Raw genomic sequence first — 21,392 nt, 5'->3', positions numbered from 1 at the left:
TAAGTTCAAATATTTTTTAAAAGATTTGTTTGTTTGTATCTTTTTGTTTTTTGGGTTTGTTTTTCTTTTTGAGTCAGGGTCTCATTACATAGCCTAGAGTGGCCTGGAACTCACTATGTAGACCAGGCTGGCTTCAAACTCATGAAAACCTGCCTGCTTCTGCCTCCCAATGCCTGGATTAAACGCATCTGCCACCACACCTCTCCTCTACTAGATGATTTAATGGTGCACAAATATGGTAACTTGTAAAGAGAGTAGATTGAGAAGGTCTGGGGATTAAAAAGATGAAGCTTCCCTTTTCCTCCCCTCCAATCCATCCCAGATAAATATGTTCTCCTCCTTTTGGACCTGCAGAAGGGCAAGGGGTTTCCTGTTATTTTACCTTGAATGTGTCTCTAGTAAGTGGCAGACCCTCCAAACGCAGTCATTACCTCTTATCTAGCTTCTGTCCCTTCAACGCTTTTCTCAATATGCTTGCCAAGTTATGCTTAGTGATATTACTATGTTACACAAACAGGATGGAATATGCCAGTAAACACGACAAGGTGATTCACACGTCTTTGGGAGAGATGATGAAATTAACGATGTATACCTGACATTCTCTTGTTCAGACAAATGAGATCCTTTCAAGGATTTTGAAAAACTGTGTAAAAAAACTTTAAAAAGCAAACAAATACATCAGTGAGTAGAGCCTACATAGACATCATTCTGAAACAAAATTCCAATCCAACCAACATTTGATTAGGAAGGAATCCCGTGGTGCTGGAGGGTTTTATGTGGGAACCCCCCAACCTGGGAATCCAGTGAGCCTGAGATAAGGAGAGAGAGAGAAAACTTTTGGAGGCCTTAATCACAGGAAACAAGCCCTATAAGAGGATACTTGTAGGGAAGGACACCCAGGAGGAAACCACAAAGGCTGTTGAGAGGGCCTGACATGGCAGACCAGATGGAAACATGGACGAAAAATCCAAGACCCACTGAGAACTGAGAGGAAGGGCGTGGCCAGTCCTCTGAGGGAATCCGAACGGATTTCCCAGACCCCTTGAACTTCTAAAATGTCTCCCATAAAAACAGTCTGGATGTATGTTTGCCTGAGAAAGACTATTTCTCCAGCTCAGTACTACTTACTTGTTTGTAGTTCTTTGTGAAGGTTTGAGACCTTTTAGCACGTCTATTATTGTGTCCTTGAGAGGCCAAGAATTTGAAACAGAGCAAGGAGGGAATACAGGAGGGTTTGGAGGGAGGAAAGAGAAAGGAAATGATGTAATTATATTATAATCTCAAAAAGATAAAAGAAGGTTTTGTTGCTGTTGTTTTAATTGAAGGCCCTGGCTTGAAATACTAAGGACTTCTGTAAGAATTCCTGAAAGATAGCTTGAAAAGATGTTTTCTTAACAATAGAAAAAGTGATAGAACCCTTGCTTAAAATGTGCAAGGCCCTGAGTTTAATCCCAAGTACGGGGGTCAGGGGAGCAAACCAAACAAGCAAAACCCTGAAACTTTAGTTTTATCATTGTTTTGTGTATATAAGTGTTTTTCCTTCGTTCGTGTATGTATACCATGCATATGCCTGGTGCCCACAGAGGTCAGAAGGACCTGTAGGGTTCCCTGGAACCGAGTTTAGGATGGTTGTGAGTTCCTGTGTGGGTGCTGGGAACTGAACCCAGGTCTTCTGCCAGAGCAGCAAGTGCTCTTAAGCACGGAGCCACCTCTCCAGCCCTTTAAGGATAAGGTAAGATGCACTTGTTGTGCAAGCATGAGGACCTGAGTCTGGAACCTGCACCCACATAAGAAGGCAGAGACAGTCACCCACCCTGCCTATTACCCCAGTGTGGGGCAGAGACAGTCACCCACCCTGCCTATTACCCCAGTGAGGGGCAGAGACAGTCACCCACCCTACCTATTACCCCAGTGTATGCCAGAGACAGTCACCCACCCTGCCTATTACCCCAGTGTATGCCAGAGACAGTCACCCACCCTGCCTATTACCCCAGTGTATGCCAGAGACAGTCATCCACCCTGCCTATTACCCCAGTGTGGGGCAGAGACAGGAGGATCTCTGGGCCTTGCTGGCCACCAGTCTAGTCCCAGGTTCAGTAACAGACTCAGTTTCACAGTGATAAAGTGGAAAGTGATAGAGCAGGATGCCTGAGGTCCTCCTCTGGTCTCTGTACACACACACACACACACACACACACACACACACACACACACACACACACTTTAAAATTCCCTTAATTAAAAAAATAAAAAAGCCCACATAGGCCAAAGCATTAGGAAATAGAATACAAATCTTCAAGGTTATTCTTAGAACTGAGCTTGTTCCAGAAAAACTTGCCAGTGGTATTGTTAGACATAAGTCTGGGGTTGTAAAGACAGAGACTACCATTCCAACTGAAGTGTCTGACGAGGTAACTTTACTCTTGATCAAGAGGGTGTGCCCAGGGAGAGCGAACACCGAGACAGGAAGTGCAATGGGTTTTTATTCTAAGGTAGTGGCTATGTCTTTTCCCTGGGGTCCGGCCTCACAGTCTCATTCAGTCTGAAAATAACTGATGCATAGGAAATGGAGAAAAGGGAAAGGAGTCACTTTGAGTAAACTCAGGTTTTACTAGGTGGGGAGCATTAAAACATTTGCAAATATTACAAGGTGGGAAAGACAAAAAGATCTTAATTCCTTGTCCTAAATACAAGTTTCACAGTACTTTGTAGAAAAGACTCAGATTTGCTATTTCTTACAGTATGAGACCGGAAACCACACCAAACTGTGGGAGTTTGAATGTGATTGGCCCCCATAATCTCACAGGGAGTGGCACTATTAGGAGGTGCGCATTTGTTGGCGTGGATATGGCCTGATTGGAGGAAATGTGTCACTGTGGGGGCAGGCTTTGAGGTTTCCTGTGCTCAGGGTATCACCCAGTGTCTCAGTTGACTTCCTGTTGCCTGTAAGATGTAGGACTTGGCTACTTCTCCCACACCACATCTCCTGCCATGATGATAATGGACTGAACCTCTGAAACTGTAAGCAAGCCAACCCAATTAAATGTTTTCTTTTATAAGAGTTGCCTTGGTCATGGTGTCTCTTCACAGCAATAGAAACCCTGACTAAGACAGACATTGGTACTTCTATCTTGGTGGGGTATTGTTGTGATGGGCCTGATCATGTTTTTGTTTGGAGGAATTTGGACTTTGGATTAGGAAAGCAGTGGAATGCTTTAAGTGCTGCTTAATGAGCCATACTAGTAGGAGCATGGAAGACAGTGGTGTTGAATGTGATTTGATGAACTGTGGGGGCTTTCTCAAGAGGTTACAGAGGAGAAGAATTTTTGTATGTTGCCTAGAGACCATTCTTGTGATATTCTGATGAAGAAGTGGCTGCCTTTTGCCCTTGTCTGAAGAGTCTCCTGAGGCTAAAGTGAAGAGCTCTGGATTGATTCCACTGGCAGAGGAAATCTCAAAACAGCCTAGTATAGACTCTGTCGTGTGGTTATTAGTGGTCACTCTAATGAAGATTCATAACGAAAAGGAGCAAGCTGAGCAGGGTAAATTACAAAATGCAAAGTGTGAGGAGAGAAAGGGCACCGGGAAGTGGAATGGGGCTAAGTTCTGTGAGCTTGGATTTCCGGTTCAACAGTTTACAGTTGGTGAGAGGGCTGGGCTCTAAGTTCGTTTTCCTCGTGGGGTCCTGACGAAGCAACCTGATGTCAGCACCAACCTGTTAGGGACATAGTGTCGGGAGACCAGCTTGGGCTGAGCAAGGTCCTCAAGTCTCTTGGTCAGCTGAGCCTTCAAAGCAGTCTCAGAAATAGGGCGAATAGGATCTTGATTTCCCCAAAACAATCTTCTGTCAATGAAGTAGAAAAGCAAAAATGGTTTTAAATGAAATCCTGCTGATAAACACCTCACAGGCGGCTCAACATCTATACGGACGTTTTATAATTGTGTTTTACGTCTTTGTTATGTGTGCGGACACACATGCCGTGGTGCGCGTGTGAAAGTGAGGGCAGTTGCCGGACTGGCCGTCTCCTTCCACCATGTGGGGCCCTGGGATCAGACTCAGGTCGTCAGGCTTGGCGGCAAGGGCGCTCACCGGCTGGGCCATCTCACCATCCTCATCTCTCACGGGATTTTACGAGTTCCAGACACCAGGGAGAAACAAGCTATGGACATTAAAATAGAATTGCCTTGTCTACTGCATTTAAGAACAAATGGTAACCTTGGGCCAGTGAGATGGCTCCTCTGGTAAAGAGGCGCTTGCCGCACAAGTCTGACAACCTGAGTTCGAAGCCCAGATCCCACAGTGAAAGGAGAGAACTGATTCCCAAGGGTTGTCCTTCAACACACACACACACACACACACACACACACACACACACACACACACACACGAGAGAGAGAGAGAGAGAGAGAGAGAGAGAGAGAGAGAGAGAGATTATAATAATGATAAAATTAATGGCGACTTAAAATGAACCTATTAGAGATGAGATAGTTCAGTTTTGAGATCATGGAGTTAGCGGTGTAATCTGTAGTCAAGTTGGCATAAAGCAGACAAGCCAAAGTCTACATGGTGATCCCTCTTTGGGTGACCCCCTGTACCAGGTGGTCACACAATGAAATGGTAACAGAATAATGTCAGTCACAACCATTTGTGGACCAGTTCCTCTGTGCCAGGCACCACGACCAGTGATTTAAAGACGTCTCGGCATTTAGTCCCTATAGCCCTGTGAACCAGGTATGCCCGCTGTGCCAGGCTGAGGGAGAAAGGGGAGACAAACATAGGGTTCCCTGCGAAGGCCCCACAGAAGGAGGCGAAAGGTACAGACCCCTGGAATTGAAGCCCACAGCCTGCTGAGGTAGGGTGGGGAAATGGGAACAATTGCTTCCTGAACTAGGCAGGTTTGGGTCAGAGCAGAAGGGGCTGCTGGGAGAAGAAGGCAGTAGAATCGGGACTTCAAGATCATCCTTCCAGGGTACAGACCCCTGGAATACGGAGCCAGTCTAGGACACTTGAAACCCTGTCTCAAAAGAGTAAGAGAAAATCCAAGTGATGTTGGGTTTGGCAATTAGGCTGCAGATACCAGAATTCACAACAGGGAAAAAAAATGATAAGCTGAATTTAACTGAAACCAGAGCATTTGCTCTGTGAAAGACACCACTAAGAACACAAAAAGACAGACTCGGACTGGAAGACGGTGTTTACCTGATAAAGCCCTAGTTCCCAGAAAACACCACGAACACTTGAGATTAACAAACAGTAAGAAGACAAGAGTCCCATTACAACGTGTCAAGAGGTCTAACCGGATTACCTCACCAAAGGAAACACGCACAGAAGGCTGTAAAGCATGTTCAGATCCTGCCTAAGGGATCTGCACACTAACACAGTGAGCTATGCCTATGAGATTGGCTAAAACCTAAAGCACCGATAACTCCAAAAGCTGCCGGGGACATGAGAGACAACAGGGTCTCTCATCCACGGGGAAATGAGAACAGAAAATGATCCAGACACACTGGAAGACATTCCTATGGTCCCTTACAATGTTGTACTCAAATCCAAAACCTGTACATAAATTGTATAACAGCTTTGTTCGTAATTGCCATGTATCAGCAACAACCCTTCATATAGGTGCATGGATAAACTGAGGTTTCCATACAACGGAGTATTAGTGGGTCCCAGGGAATATGTTAAAAGGAAATGAGGTATCAAAACATGAACATAAATGGAGAAACCCAGAAATCCTGTTACCAAGTGAAATGAGCCCCTCTGGAGTCCTACTGCATGATCCCAACTCTATCCCAGTCCAGAAAAGGCAAAACGTTAGAAGCAGTAAACAAAGCGGGGGTTGCCAGGGGCTCTGGGAGTGTTAGGGAGGAAGTGAATGAAGGACAAAGTGGTTTTTAGGGCAGTGAACTTCTCTGTACCCCATTATGCATTTGTCAAACCCCACAGAACCACAGGACATGGAAAGTGAACCCTAGGAAGAAGACCCGGATGCTGGCTCCTCTGTTGTAACAATACCACACTAAATCAGACAACGAATAGAGAGGAGGCTGGGGGAGAAGAAGGCTGTATGACATTTTGTCTGTGTTCTGACAAATAAAGCTTGCCTGCAGATCAGAGGGCAGAGCTAGCCACGAGTTAACCATAGAGGCCAGGCAGTGGTGGCACACACCCTCAACCCCAGCCCTTGGGAGAAGGAAGCAGGGAGATCAGGAGTTCAAGGCCACCCTGGGCTACACGAGATTGACTCAGTCCAAAAGAGAAACAGAGCCAGGCGGTGGTGACTCACACCTTTAATCCCAGCACTGGGGAGGTGGAGACAGGAATATACATACGGTGGGTAGATAGACAGGATCTCGGCCCACTCAGTCTGAGAATCTGTAGAGACAGGATCTTCCCATTTCGGTCTGAGATTTCGTAGAGGTAAGAACTCTAGTGGCTGGCTGCTCTGCTGCTCTGATCTTTCAGCTTTCACCCTCAATATCTGACTCTGGGTTAAGACTCATTAGGATCGCACTTCAGAGGAGTAACTACGCTCAATTTTTCTGTACATCTAAAACTTCTCTAAAAACAATCAGGCTTTACTCAGGAGCCGAAGAAGAAGAAGAGACATACTACAGTATGAAAGACTGAGGTCTGGGCTGCTGGAGACCCAGAGAACAGAAAGGTGCTGGGCAAAGGCTCAAAGGCTGATGGACAGTATGGCAGGAGGCTGCAAAGGTGGGCTTGCAGGATGGACCCAAGAGCTTCAAGAGTGTGGAGTCACGCCCGGGGCAGCGCTTCTCAAAATTTTATTAGAAGCATCTGGGGAGCTTCTAAACACTCCCGAAGCTGCACCCTAAACCAATTAAATCATATTTCTGGGTATGGGATTCAGCCTTTGATCAGTAGCAAAGCTCTCTATCGATCCTAATGCTCAGAAAAATTTTGGAACCACCGACCAAGGGTTAACCTTCCATGTGTTCAGTCACCTGAGGTAACATGGTTGGCAAAGTGAAGCCAGGTAAGTAGAGACAGTGGCTACACCTGAGATGCAGATGTAATGGTCAGCTAAGACGAATACTTATGTAGTTGATGTAGCAAACACAGCCATTGCAAACAAGACCATATAACATTGCCTTACCTGTCCGGAGTTCCCCATTGCTTTTTTGGTTTGGAAAGATCTTCAATTCGCTTTCTAGAAAAAAAACTAACAAATACCAGCTAGTTAATTCAGAGCGTGCTTGGAAATACGTTTACAACAGACAACTCCCGTCAAAGAGATTCTGTCTGGGGAGGGGCAAGTGGGACTGCATATTTGGGGTGACTTAAACTGCTGAGGGAGGGTCTGAAGAGATGACTCAGTGGAGTGGCTAAGAGCATGTCCTGCCCTTGCTGGGTACCCGAGGTCAGTTACCTAGGTTGGGTGGTTCACTACTGCCTGTAACTCCAGTTTCAGGAAACCCAGCTCCAGGAAACCTGAACCTCCAAGGGCACCTGTGTTCAAACGTACACGTCGACTCATACACATAATGATAGAAACAAACTTCTGGTTCCTTTCTCCCATCCTCATCCCAGCCACCAGATGCACTGGTCTCCACATCCCCTGCCTCCGCACATCACCTCTGTCCACCTGTTCCCCACCCAGTAGCCACAGTGAGTGTTCTAATCCATACATAGAAATCATGCTCTCTTTGTTGGACATGACTTGGTGGTTGTGCTCATGGACTCACTGTAGCTATGGTGGCTTGACATGCACAAGGTCAAAGCCATCAAGATCACTCAGCATCCCAGCAGGCAACATGGATTGGACTCAGTGTTTTTTAGAGAAAATTTTTTTTTTTTTTTGGTTTTTCGAGACAGGGTTTCTCTGTGTAGCTTTGCGCCTTTCCTGGGACTCATTTGGTAGCCCAGGCTGGCCTCGAACTCACAGAGATCCGCCTGGCTCTGCCTCCCGAGTGCTGGGATTAAAGGCGTGCGCCGCCGCCACCACCACCCGGCTTAGAGAAAAATTTTAAGGTGAGGCTGGGAAGGTGAGAGGTTAGAGGGGAGTAGGTGGAGAAGTTGATGGTGGATATGATCAGCATGGTGGCTCACACTTTTAACCCCAGCACTGCAAAGGCAGAGACAGGCAGATCTAGTGTACATACATGGAGTTTCAGGCCAGCCAGAGCTCTATTGTATAAAAAGGGGAAAAAATAACAATAAAAATATTTTATAAGAGTAAAAGATAAAAAAAAAAGCCAGGTAATGGTGGTGCATGCCTCTAATCCCAGCACTCAGGAGGCAGAGGCAGGAGGATCTCTGTGAATTTGAGGTCAAGGCCAGCCTGCCTACAGAGAGAGTTCCAGGACTGCCAGGGCTGTTACAGAGAGACCTTGTCTTGAAAAACAAACAAACAAAAAAGAATAACAGATAAGTTTTTAAAAAATTGTTCCGAGAGATCCAGAATTGATCAAATATTGAGATACTATAGACTAAAAAGTCTTACAGCTGGATGGTGGTGGCACACGCCTTTAATCCCAGGGCTTGGGAGGCAGAGGCAGGCGGATCTCTGAGTTCCGGGACAGCCTGGTCTATAGAGCAAGTTCCAGAACAGTCAGGGTTACACAGAGAAAAAAAAAAAACCCAAAAAAGTTTTAATTTTAGAAATACTAAAATAATTATATCCGATATAATATATACCACGTATTATATATACATAACAAAGGAAAGAGCCCACTGGCTCCAGGAACGCCTTGGTAAAATGGGTGCTCAATAACAAAAAAATGGACACCACTGGTGTGTCAGGTTGTAGGTGGCTTGGTGACGCTGGACTGTGAAGGGACTGTACTCGTGGATTTCAGACAAGATGTCTATCTTTGACAAAACTGTGAATCTGCTCCCTCGTACCTTCCCTGAGTCCCTGCGCCTCGAGTCCCACCGTGGCAGAACTATCATGCTGTCCACTATCTGTGGGCGTCTCTCTGTTTCCCAGCCTTCTTTACAGCTGTAAGCATGTAAGGACGTAGTCATGTCTAGAGTGCTAGGTGTCACTTCCAGGGCAATGCATTGAAGAGTCGCGGGGGCTCCTCTATCTCTCTTGCCCAGCTGCATGACCCTGGGGGCCACATAGTCTACTCAGCAGAGCTACAAGGTGGAGAAAGACTAGCTAGCCCACACTGGACATGAGGGAGGGGTGGGCTTTTCTTAGGTTAAGTCATTCAAGGCTTACATTTTGCTTGTCACAGTGCATGCAGATTAGTATATACCCTGTGTTTGTAGCTCATATTCTAATTGCTCCTGTTCGAAGGGCCTAATAATAATCATCTTTTTTGTCTACCACTGTTAGCAAATGAAAATAAATGAAGGAGATGGACAAATAGAGTAAAAAAAAAATACTACTCCTAATATAAATTATATTATTATGGTGTATACAAATCTACTTCATAAATACAATTAGATCGAGAAAGCAGTTTGGATCCTTGACACCCTTGCCTGCCCTATAGAGCCAAGCCTGCGGAGTGACCAAAAGCACACACAAATGTCACTCACTCAGAAAGTCAGGTCCCACAGGCAAAGGACTCAGAGGGCCAGTCCTTCCTCCCTAATCTACCACACAGATGTCACTCCCACCTCCTGAGGAGTTTACCTAAGGATTGAAGCAAGGGCGTTGGCAGATGATGGGAGAAAGCCTTCTCCCAAACCTACCTGAGCTCTTCCCCAGGCTCCTAACTGTTAGATTCAGCCTTGACCTGGGGTCAGGTGGAATTCTATCCTGGGCACAGCATATGGAAACCTTTAGGTTTGCATCTCTTCAGAGATACCCCAACTAAAGGTCCGTGCACCATGGAGATCCTTCCAGAAAGTTGGAAGAGGCAACGGGTCATTAGTAGCAACTCCCAAAGTTGTACACTCACAAAAGTGAGCCATCTAACCAATGAACAAGCTACAAATCCTTTCACTGGATTATCTATCCCAAATCACTCTGTTTCTTTAGTTTCTTGCTCCTTCATCTTTATTGATGAAGTATTTTGCCCTTGGAGCCTAGACTTGGCTATGCTACAGTTGTGAAAAAAAGGATCCTACAAACACAACTGGACCATAAATAAACAGTGCAACAGTGCCCTAGGTGCCAGCATAGTTTTCATGAAAAACCTCAGGGACGTGGGGTGGAAACACAACCTGCCCACCTAACAGGTTATTATTCCAGCACCTTGGGGATTCCGGGTTTTCCTCTTTGTAAATGAAGCTCCACTTTCCTCGTACTAATTTTTGTTTAGATACAATGTGTGCACGTTTTTATGTGGTAGTTACAGTGAATCAGTACAGTGTGTCATGTATCAGGGTAATGAGCATTTCTACCTCATTTTTTGTGTGTGTGTATTAAGAGCAGCTTTGTTCTTCTAATCATTTTGAAATATACAGGTTATTCTAAATCAATAGTTATCCTACTATGATTTTCTCTTTTCTGTGTTTTGGGGGGTCTCTAAAATTTTTACGTGTACTTATTTACCTTTTTATTTATTCATTGTGGGCATGTGAACATGGGCACGGGGAAGTACCTGGTCCACAATACATGTGTGGAGGTCAGAGGATGCTTTACAGAGTCATTTCTCTCTCAGAGCTTGAACCCAGATGGTTGGGTGTGGTAGCAAGTGCCGTTATCCACTGAGCCATCTTACTTGCTCTTGGTGTCTCTTATTGCCAGTGAACTTAATTCATTCATTTAATAATTTTTAGTAGGAGTTTTTTGAGACAAGGTCTTGCTGTGTAGCCAAGACTGGCCCCTAACCCAAGGCAATTCTCCTGCTTTTATCTCTTAAGGGCTGGTAGTACAGACGTATGAACCACCATGCCCGGCTTTATTCAATGAATGGTTATTCCACACTTTCTATAAACCGAGAGTGTCCTTGGATTAGACGCTCACTGGTACTAACACAGACTCAAGTCAGCGCAGAAAGGCAATAAGTAAAATAATGAAAGCATATAATATTAGTTGGCAATATGAATGGCAATAAAAACAAAACCAAAAAGTGACGAGCAAGATTGCTCAGAGTAAAGTCACTTGCAGGCACATCACAAGCCTGATGACCTGAGTTCAATCCCTGGCACCCACGTGTGGGAAAGAGAGAACCGATTCTGACAAGTTGTCCTTTGATCTCTATACACACACCATGGCATGCATGCCCCCCCCACAGATAAATAAATGTGATATATTATCTTTTAAGTAAATGAAGGGAATAGGAGTCAGTGATGGGGAGGTCACGCCTTCAGAAGGATGGTCAGAGCCACTGCTGATGAGGTTGCCTCTGAACAATGGATAATCACACAGGTTTTTCAGACTGATCATTCCATTTCGGGAGAAACAATCATTTCAAAGGGCCTGTCTGAAAACGATAGGAAGCTGGAGTAAAAATAATTGGAAGAGATGAATTGATCCATCCCAAAATTCTATGTGCCTGACATACTCTAACTCTGAAGTGGGTGCTCGGTACATATTCCTTTTTCCTTTCTCACTGGCAACACTTAGCACAGTACCTTGTATTTAGTAAGTGCTGACTGAATAGGTATTGTTTAAAATATAGACTTAGTTAAGCATCCTACAAGCAAAATCACGGGACTCTCCATAAATCCAACGATGATACGCTTCAGATAGTTTAAAGTCACTAGATCAAGTACAGATTACAGGGCAGCAAGAAGGACGTTTCCCCTCTACACCCACCACTCGGGCCCCTCTCACCTACACCCCACATTCTAGACTCCTGTAGTCGCCCCCATTTCTTATTGCAACTAACCCATCAGCCTCCTCCGTCTCTCAAGCCCAACTTTTCCTAGCTTGGTGTTCCCAGATCCTTGGGGGAAATCTACAGAGGGTACCAGTGAGAGTTCAGAATCTTTAGGACATTTCAGAGTTAGATGGAATCCTACAGTACCTACAGGATGGCTGCTGAAGCTGCCAAAATACCAAACGTAATTCTAAATTATGTCATCCCAATATATTAGTGCATACTCATAGAAGACTCTGGCTAAAACTTCCATGTGTCCTGCTAGTCACAGCGGTCTGTAATCCAGCACCAGGGAGGCAGAGGCAGAATTCTGTCTTTAAAAGGAAAAAAAAATTTACCTGTGCCCTTAATTTTAAAATTTACAAGTGTTTATGAAGAGCAACATAAAACAGAATTCTTCAGAACACACTGGTAGAATATACTTCAACTGGCTTACTTATTGAAATTGGGGAAGTAGTCTCTGATATGTGCTAATTCTCTGTGAAGGTGTGGTTAGTATGGTGTTGTGTGCACAATATTTTCATAGCTACACCTCAGACAACCTAGCCTATCCTCAAATTCTATATACAGCCAAGGATGACCTTGAACTTCTGATCCTCCTGCCTCCTCCTCCCACAAGCTGTAGTTACAGGATTGTGCCACCATGCCCAGCTCCCTGTCATGGATCTCAATATGGTCTCCCTGTCTTTCTTGAGAACAGCATTACCTCACAGGGTTTTGTCACACCCCCGTGTAGAAATAAAGAAGTACAAAAGGTTGTAATTTGTGAAAGGTGGGTGGGGGTGGGGGGACACAGACCAAAAACCCTGAGGACAGGGAGACACAACTCACAGATAAACCCATCAGCTCCACAAGCCTGAGGACCTGAGTTTCCCCAGGACTCACACAAAAAGCAGGAGCCTGTGGCACACACTCATTCCCTCCCTCCCCTGAAGTGAAATGGAAGGCAGAGAGAGTGGAATCTCCTTGGAGCTCAAGGACCAGCTAGCCTGTGACATACCATCAGCATCTTAAACAAGACAGTGGAAAGTGAGAACCACGCCTGAAAGCTGTCCTCTGACCTCCATGTTCATGCAGAGGCAAGAATACACCACACCTCCCTCCCTCTCCATCCCTCAACCCCCCAACCCCATGATCTGAGAAAGGCTCCCAATACCACCCCCTTTTGTTCACCGGTGCCACAGAAAGTTTTTAAATCCTTACTTTGGGCACACAGCAATAGGTGTATTCTGGTCTCTGCTAATGGGACTCCTGTGGAATCTTTCAGGGAGCATGCTCTTCTACATCTCACTATCTGGTTCAACTTCTGTCTTAGTTAGGGTTTCTATTGCTGTGAAGAGACACCATGACCACAGCAACTCTTATAAAGGAAAAACATTTCATTGGGGTGGTTTACAATTTCAGAGGTTTGATCCATTTTCATCATGGCGGGGAGCATGGCAATATGGTGGTATTTTATTTGTACTGAAATGTGATTTTAATTGTATGTTAATAAATAAAGTTGCCTGGGGGGTCAGAGCTATTAGAGCCATAGCAAGAGCGTGGCGGTGGTGGCGCACGCCTTTAATCCCAGCACTTGGTAGACAGAGCTAGGTAGATCTCTGTGTGTAAAAAGATACAGCCAGCATTGGAGACACACGCCTTTAATTTCAATTCCAACCATAGAAGACCTGGAAGTCTTTACAGACAGGCAGTGACGAGGCATGGGTTTACAACCAATGAGAAGGCAGAACCGAAAGTCTTTATAAAGACAAACACACAGGAAGTAGCTCCCTTTCGGAGAGCTCTCTTGGCTGAAGCAGGAAGGGTAAGGCTCTTAGTTCTGACCTCTTGGCTTTCTTCTCTGAATCGGCTCTGTGTTTCTTATTTAATAAGACGGTTGGTTACATCTACATGGCAGCGTGCAGGCAGACATGGTGCTGGCCACATGTTGATCAGAAGGCAACAGGAAGTGAACTGTGACATTGGGAGTAGCTTGAGCATAGGAGACCTCAAAGCCCACCCCCACAGTGACACACTTCCTCCAACAAGGCCACACCTCCACACCTCCTAATAGTGCCACTCCCTTTGGGGGCCACCTTCTTTCAAACCACCACATATTCAGAAAAAAAATTTTTTTTTCTTTCATAGCTAACTAGGCACAATGAATTTGAAGAAGTAAATACATGTTTAGGGGTTACATGGGCAGCTAATGGGGATGATATAATTTTCTTACATAAGGAGGCCCCAATTAACCAACCAAACAAAACCTAGGTACAAATTATTTCCATTGCCGGTTCAGCCACAGGGAAGTGTGCTCATGCTCAGCAGGTATACTTTATTTGGAGCAATGTGCATTTTGTTTGTTTGTTTGTTCTTGAGACAAGGCCTCACTATACAGATAAAGCTGCCTCAAATTCAAGACCTCCCTGCCATTAACTACCAAGTGATGAGATTCCAGGCAAGTACCAGTACTTGATTTGATGCAGACTTTGGAATGAAAACCTAGCAATACTATTTCTACCAGCCTTAACACTCAACTCCCATACAACCATGGGAAGCAATGGAATGCATACTTTCTGGATTTCATTTGCTCTCCGTAAATTCTAGTCCACAGAGCCACCTCGTGCCCATTTTCAGTTTCTTGTGAGAAAAATATTTTGTAAACTGCAAAGCATCGCACACAAATAAGGTGGGAATATTTACTATCTAAAAAAGGAGGGAAAAAAAACAAGGACAGCAGATAGAAAATCTAAAATAAGTCTAAATAATAAGCATAAATGTAAATAGGTTGTGATTTAAAATGAATATGAAAGGTTTTAACCCACTTTTAAAAAACAAGTAGGTAAGGGGCCGAAGTGTCATTATTTACTTATGCACATGGGCTGCAGCTGTAGGTCCTTGGTGTTTCTCTTTACTGTTTAATTGTGTCCTCTTCTAAAGTACATCCCAGTCAAAGCAGGAGTTAGCATCTGTTTTCATCTGCTTTGGTGCTTACAGCCGCACCTTTTCCCTTTTGTACAGTAGGCATTTGCTTATTTCATTAGCTGCTGTACCTTAGTTAGGAGCAAGGAGACTGAGATAGATTCACCTGGAGCTTCAGGCAGGCTCTGATAGGAGATTGTCAGTGCAGACTCCTGTGACCCCGGAAAGTGCGGGTCTCCTACGAAGTCTGCCAACCACGACTATCCCAGGTACTTCTTGCTGTGTCTTTCCTCTTCCCCCCTTACTGTTTTATTATTTTTAAAGTTTTATGCGTATGAGTGTTTTGCCTGCTTGTATATCTATGTACCATGTGTGTGTAGTGACTGCAGAAGCAGAAAGGGGTGTTGGATTCTTTGGAACTGGAGTTACAGATGATTGTGAGCTGCCATGTGGGTGCTGGAATTGAACCTGGGTCCTCATGGAAGAGCAGCCAGTGCCCTTAAGCAGTGAGCCATCTCTCCAGCCCCTTTCTTACTTAAGTGTGTGCTTATTTATTTTGGTGGTGGTTTGGTTTTAAGCAAACACTCTACTATTAAGCTCCATCCCCAGCTCTCCTTCTTTCTTCTTCCCACAGAAACTGATTCTAAAAGGGCCTTTCACAAAGGGAAGCATGGACACTCCTCAGAAGCCCCGGGACAGGCTTTCTCTCAAGTTCTCCAGGAGTCTAGCCCCTAGCTTTGCTGATCACCATTTCAGGGGTGAGAACGGTATTATTCTCAGTCTTACCATTTCCTTATACGGTCACGAGTAACAGGGTGTTCTAAAAGAAAATAAAAGCAAAAATTAGATTCCACAGGAATTAAAGATATCAGGATAACATCACAAATCAAAAGAGATCACAAAAGTAACTAATTGGCAATAATATTGAAGTTAAATCTATCATACCATGTACTAAAATAAACCACACACAAATCAAGAGGTTCACGTTTTTTGAAACTGGACTGGAAAAAAAAAATAGAACATTTAATCACCAGATTTTAATCTTCTAGGATTAAAGCTAGCCAAAAAGATTAGAACATTTAGAACTTAAAACTTCTGTGTGTCCAAAAGAATATTATTCAGCTATAAAGAAAAGTAAAATCATAATATTTGCAGGAAAATGAATGAAACAAGAATTGTATTAAACAAAGCAACCTACACTCAGAACGATGAGGATCACATTTTCTCTCATATGTCTATATTAAATTTTAATTTTTATTCGTGTGTGGTTGTGGGATATGCCACAAAGCCAGAAAGGGGACCATGAGAAGGGGGAAAGAGGTCTTAAGAAATGGATAAGGGCCAGGCAGTGGTGGCGCACGCCTTTAATCCCAGCACTCGGGAGGCAGAGGTAGGCGGATCTCTGTGAGTTTGAGGCCAGCCTGGGCTACCAAGTGAGTTCCAGGAAAGGTGCAAAGCTACACAGAGAAACCCTGTCTCGAAAAACCAAAAAAAAAAAAAAAAAAAAAAAGAAAGAAATGGATAAAGAAGGTAATAGACGGTATGTAACCTGAAAGTGGATTTGGGGAGAAGGGAGAATGGGGGAGAAAGATCAACAAAAATAATGTATAAAAATGCAATAATGCAACCTGTATTTTATATGCTAACTTCAAAAATTTTAACTCTGCATGTGAAAAATTTAAATCTATAGAAGAAACAAAACGTTCAATAAGTATCAGACAGCAAATGGGATTAATGCTTAATAGTGTTAATATTTGAAGACTACCAAAGTACAAATGGAAAAAAATACTAAAATATGTGCCAAGAATAAAATAAGCTAAGAGTATGAGTTAAATTCAAATATGAAAATCCATGAAAGGCCAAAAGCACTTAAAAAAATCAACCTTACTTATTTTTTATTTATCAACCTTACTTATAATCAAAACAATGCAAATAAAGACTGAGAGTTTTTTAAAGCTATCAAATTAGCAACACTTTTCACAAAAGATAAAGTGTTAGAAGGTGAATGGCGTGCACATCCTGTGCACAGCTAACGAATGTTTAAGTTAGCACACTATAAAGAGTAAGTTGGGACTGTGAGTCAGCAACATTGTAATCCAATTACATTGTAATCCAATTCTGTTTCTAGAAATGTACCCTGAGGAAATTGTTTCAAATGTGGGCCAAGATGTATGCATAAAAAATGTTCAGTGAGGTGTCTTTGACAGGAAGAAACTGGTAAATCTGAAGTATCTGTATCAGGAGATATGATTAAGCAAATGAAAATGCATGCATAGAAATGAATGTTTTTGGTAGAAAAAATGTGGTCGATTATATAAGGTCACCATATCTGGAGACCTGTCAAAATAGACATCATAATGACAGACTGTTCCAGACAGAGTCTCTTCGTGGGAGTTTTTAATCACATGTGAAGGCTACGAAAGAGCACATTCTCCACTTGGGAGTGTTTTCTGGAAAGGAGAGCAGTACCAGGGAGAGACAGATCAAGCTCCATCTTTGTTGATTTATCAACTACATGATCTTGGGCAATGGGATTAGGTTCTGTGAGATTCAGTTTCTCTCTTTCAGATTGGAGGATAATAGATCTGCGTAAAGATCAAAGATAGACAATTAGGTAGATAGATAGATAGATAGATAGATAGATAGATAGATAGATAATTGATAGATAGATAGATAGATAGATAGATAGAAACAGAGACAGACAGACAGATAGATGGATGATAGATAATAATAGATAACTCACCTGTGTGTGTACATGCATGTAAAGCACCTTGCATATATGAATGGTAGTTGGAATTACTAGTTACAACTTTAGTGTAACCGTGGCTTTATTAGATCTTTGTTTAAAAAAAGATGCAGTCATCTACAGACTTGGCTCCTAGAAGTGCCTGTCCTCTCTAGGAGGCGGCAGCCTGTGGAGGAGATAGTTGATGAACTGGAAGAGAGGACGGGACTCAGACATTTCTAGCTGTTCTTTTAAAGGCTAAACTGGGTCTGACCTAAGGGAAGGGGGAGAGCAGTTTGTGACTCTAGTGTTGTCATCCACGAAAGTCGCAGCTTTTATTCTGCGGGCTTTTCCTATACTACTAACTTCAGTTTTCAGCTTCAGACACACAGGTCAGTGTCAACACAATGCTGAACCAGTCCTAACGACCATCTGTAAATACAGGTAGTAGGAATGAGTAACGGAACTATGACTCTTTCATTATGTCTCCCAGTGAGCTTCACTTCTCATAAAAAGACACTTTTGAGGTTCCTTCACTCATTGGCAGGATGGAATAGTGCTGGAGTGGCCAGCGTTAGGTCATGTCCCTAAAGTGGTCTTTAGGTTATGTCACTTCTAAAGTGGTCTCAGATCAGACTCAGCTGTAATTTAAAAATTCCAGGTCTCGGTCCACATCCCAGATCAATTAAGTCACAATCTCTGAAGGTGGGACACAGCCATCACTATTTTTAAAGGAGATACACGGCTGGGGCTTCTTACAGTATCGTTTAATGGCTAAGCGCAATGGCAGGGAGTCAGACTCTAAACTCTGACCTTGGGCATGTATACCCCTGCTCTCTGTAACTCAGTGGTGTGGTGTAGGAAATGGGTCCCCAAGGCACTTCAAAGTTAAATAAGGGGCTGGAGAGATGGCTCATGGGCTGGAGAGATGGCTCAGTGGTTAAGAGCACCGACTGCTCTTCCAGAGGTCCTGAGTTCAATTCCCAGCAACCACATGGTGGCTCAGAACCATCTGTAGTGAGATCTGGTGCCCTCTTCTGGCCTGCAGGGACACATGCAGGCAGAATACTGTATGCATAATAAATTAATAAATCTTTAAAAAAAAAAAAAGTTAAATAAGACCATATACATTAATTACTGCATGGTGCCCCAACAGTAAGTGTCTAGCAATGGAAGCCATCATTCATTCCCCAAATTTATAAGATGCTGTTTAAATTTCTACAGATAAAAAAAAAATGAAGAATGCAGTGTAATCTGAATTGTGAACAAGCCCTAATTTCTATTTCCGTGGGTTTATGTGCTTACGACTTCTACTCATCTAAGCTTACTTATATGAATACACACAGGAATAGGCTACAAAGAGGTGCATCTAATTTTTAAGATTAACCACTAATTCAGGGAGGGAGGTAAACACCAGTGGAGGAAGAACAAAACGAAACGAGAATATACACTAAAGCCCAGCGCGGCGGCGTCTGGAACATTCTACCACTGTAGGCACACTCCTTAGCTTTTCTTAATACAGAAATCCTCTCTGTTCCCGATTTCACTTCTGGTGGTTTCCAGTCAACTGAAAATATTAACTAGAATCCTCTAGAAGTCAATAATCCGTAAGCTTTAAGCAACTTTCATTATAACATGTTACTATCGTTCAGTAAGACTCTTGCTTTAATCTCTGACAGCATCTAACTTATAAGTTAAGCTTTATCATAGGTATTTATACATTTAAAATAACATACTGTACATGAGTTGGTTTCAGACATTTGGAGAATGCCTTAGAAGGTCTTCCCTGCGGACAAGAGGGGGACTACAGCATTAAAATGGGGGTGGCTTTTGGAGGGTTGCCGGGGCTTCATCACTCTTATTTCTTTGTCTTAGTCTCCCATAGACAGATTTTTTTCATAATATAATATTTTATTAGTTCTTTGAGAATTATGTACATGCATACAATGTATTTGGATCATATTCCTCCCACGCCTAACTCCTCGCGGATGCGCGCCCACCCCCATCTCACAGATCACCGGAGTTCACACATCGGGAGCATGCATGGTCAAGGGTTGTACCGGTTTGCGGACTGCGCCGTGCAGGTCTGAGTGAACAGCGCCTCGGTCCTCCACGTTTTCCTCCGGTGCGCACAGGAGAGGCTCTGCGACTTCGGGCACGCTGGCTTTCCCCTTGTCGGAGACGCGCTGGCACAGTTTGGGAGCGCCCCTCCCGTGGAGAAGGCTGACACGGCCGAGCACCCGAGGTGCGTGGCGGCGGGCGTCCGGAAGCGGCGGGCAGCGGAGCTTTGCGACCTTTGGTGGCAGCGCGCGGTGACGGCGCTCGACCGATAGGGGGCGCCCGCAGTGGCTTCGCCGTTGCGCGTCCGACCCGGCCCCGGGGCGGGGGGCACCGGGTGGTGGCGGCGGGAGCAAGGCGGGGCTTGTTTGGGCGGTGCCGTGTGCAGGGCGCTGCGTCAAATATTGATAGATTGACATCATAACATTTGTCCTATGAGATCTTAAAGGCATTACCCAAAGGCACAGATTAAAGTAGTGTTGACCGTGGAAAGGTGAACAGAATTTGTTTCTTCCTCAAAGTTTACTTTTTTTAAAGGTTTATTTATTTATTTATTTATTTATTTATTTATTTATTTATTTATTTATTTTTAATTACGTGTATGGGACAAGTGAGAAGCCAGAAGTGGGTGTGGAATGCTCTGGAGCGTTGAAAGCCTGCTGGCCTGGGTGCTGGGCCCTGGGATCCTAATTCCTGTCCTCTGAAGAGCAGCCAGTGCTCTTAACCTCCCAGTATCCCTCCCGCTCCCAGAGGTTATTACCCTTGATTCGTTCACGAAATGAATTAAACTGAGAACACTGAGGAAGTTCCCACCAAGGCACTGCCCGGGAAGCGTCTTCACTGATGTATTTGTAAAAAAGGTTTCCTTGCATAGGAGTCCCGGCCAGAACCTATGTATTGAGCAGTTTCTTCTAAATGAACTGTGTGCCAGTGAACACCGGCCAAGGAAATGGACTAGCTTGAAGAGAAGCAAGAATAGGATTACAGAGCACTCCCTACCAAAATCATCATTAAAAGGGGGGAAGAAATGCAAAACAGTTTTAGAAAATCACTCATGAACTCACAGAGATCCATCTGCCTCTTGCCTCCAGAGTCCTGAGATTAAAGGCGTGTGCCACCATGCTCGGCTTAAAATTTGTTTTCAAAACATCAACCCACCGCAGAACAGAGCAGGTAAGATTGTAGAGTGAAGAAAAAAAGGATTCAGTTGTCACACGAACTGTCACACCGCTGGCGTGTGGCATAACGCCCCATCTTAGTGACACAGTGGGATGTAGACGATGAAAAAGACCAGGGACTACAACCGTGACGGAAGCTGTCACTGGGGGGCTAACAGAGGGGTCGGGATGAGCAATCCTCATCCAGCCTAGATGCCCCACTGGTGTTTCTAATGAAGAAATGAGGTTCCAAAGAAACAGTGAGTGCTAGTAATGGTCCCCAAGGTGTGGCCCCAACTGTGTCCTAATTGAAACAATTAAAGGATAAAAATACTCTTTAAGACCAGTTTTTTTTTTAAATGTATAGTCTAGCCTATTCTAGAACTGCCTAGGTAGCCCAGGTTAGCCCTGAACTTGCAATCTGTCTGTCTCTGCCTCCTGAGTGCTACCGTTACAGGCATGCACTGTCTTGTATGACTTTTTAAAATAAATGCATTTGTGAGACAATTAGGAAGCTTACTATTTATTGTGGATATTATATAGCATTAGAAAAGTTACTGAATTTTGATTGGTGTAACAATGGCATGGTTATTGTTAAGTTTTAGATCCTTAGCAATTAGAGGTATTTATGGGTGAAATGCCACGGAGTCCATAATTTTCTTTAAAACAAATTTGTCCTGCAGGATGCCCCCCAAAATTGGGGGAGGCAGTGAAGAAAATGCCTAAATTAAACAGTATTCCAAGTAGGGCAGTGGTGGTGCACGCCTTTATCCCAGATCTCCGGAGACAGAGGCAGGGAGATC

General features: G+C 44.0%; 1 protein-coding gene across 1 annotated transcript in view; it reads right to left on the bottom strand.

Moving 5' to 3' along the window:
• Positions 1-21,392, bottom strand: part of Spmap2l (sperm microtubule associated protein 2 like) — a 49,924-nt gene that overhangs the window by 14,859 nt on the left and 13,673 nt on the right. Inside the window, exons 2-4 of the mRNA XM_059274588.1 lie at positions 15,436-15,469; positions 7,122-7,187; positions 3,716-3,844 (exon numbers count right to left, since the gene is read on the bottom strand). Of these exons, the coding sequence (XP_059130571.1) occupies positions 3,716-3,844; positions 7,122-7,187; positions 15,436-15,469 (229 nt within the window). The remainder of the gene's footprint in view (positions 1-3,715; positions 3,845-7,121; positions 7,188-15,435; positions 15,470-21,392) is intronic.

This window comes from Peromyscus eremicus, chromosome 10, assembly GCF_949786415.1.
Source record: "Peromyscus eremicus chromosome 10, PerEre_H2_v1, whole genome shotgun sequence".
In the NCBI taxonomy this organism is placed as follows: Eukaryota; Metazoa; Chordata; class Mammalia; order Rodentia; family Cricetidae; genus Peromyscus; species Peromyscus eremicus.
The sequence above is the reverse complement of the archived record's forward strand: the minus strand, read 5'-3'. Positions and strand labels throughout refer to the sequence as shown.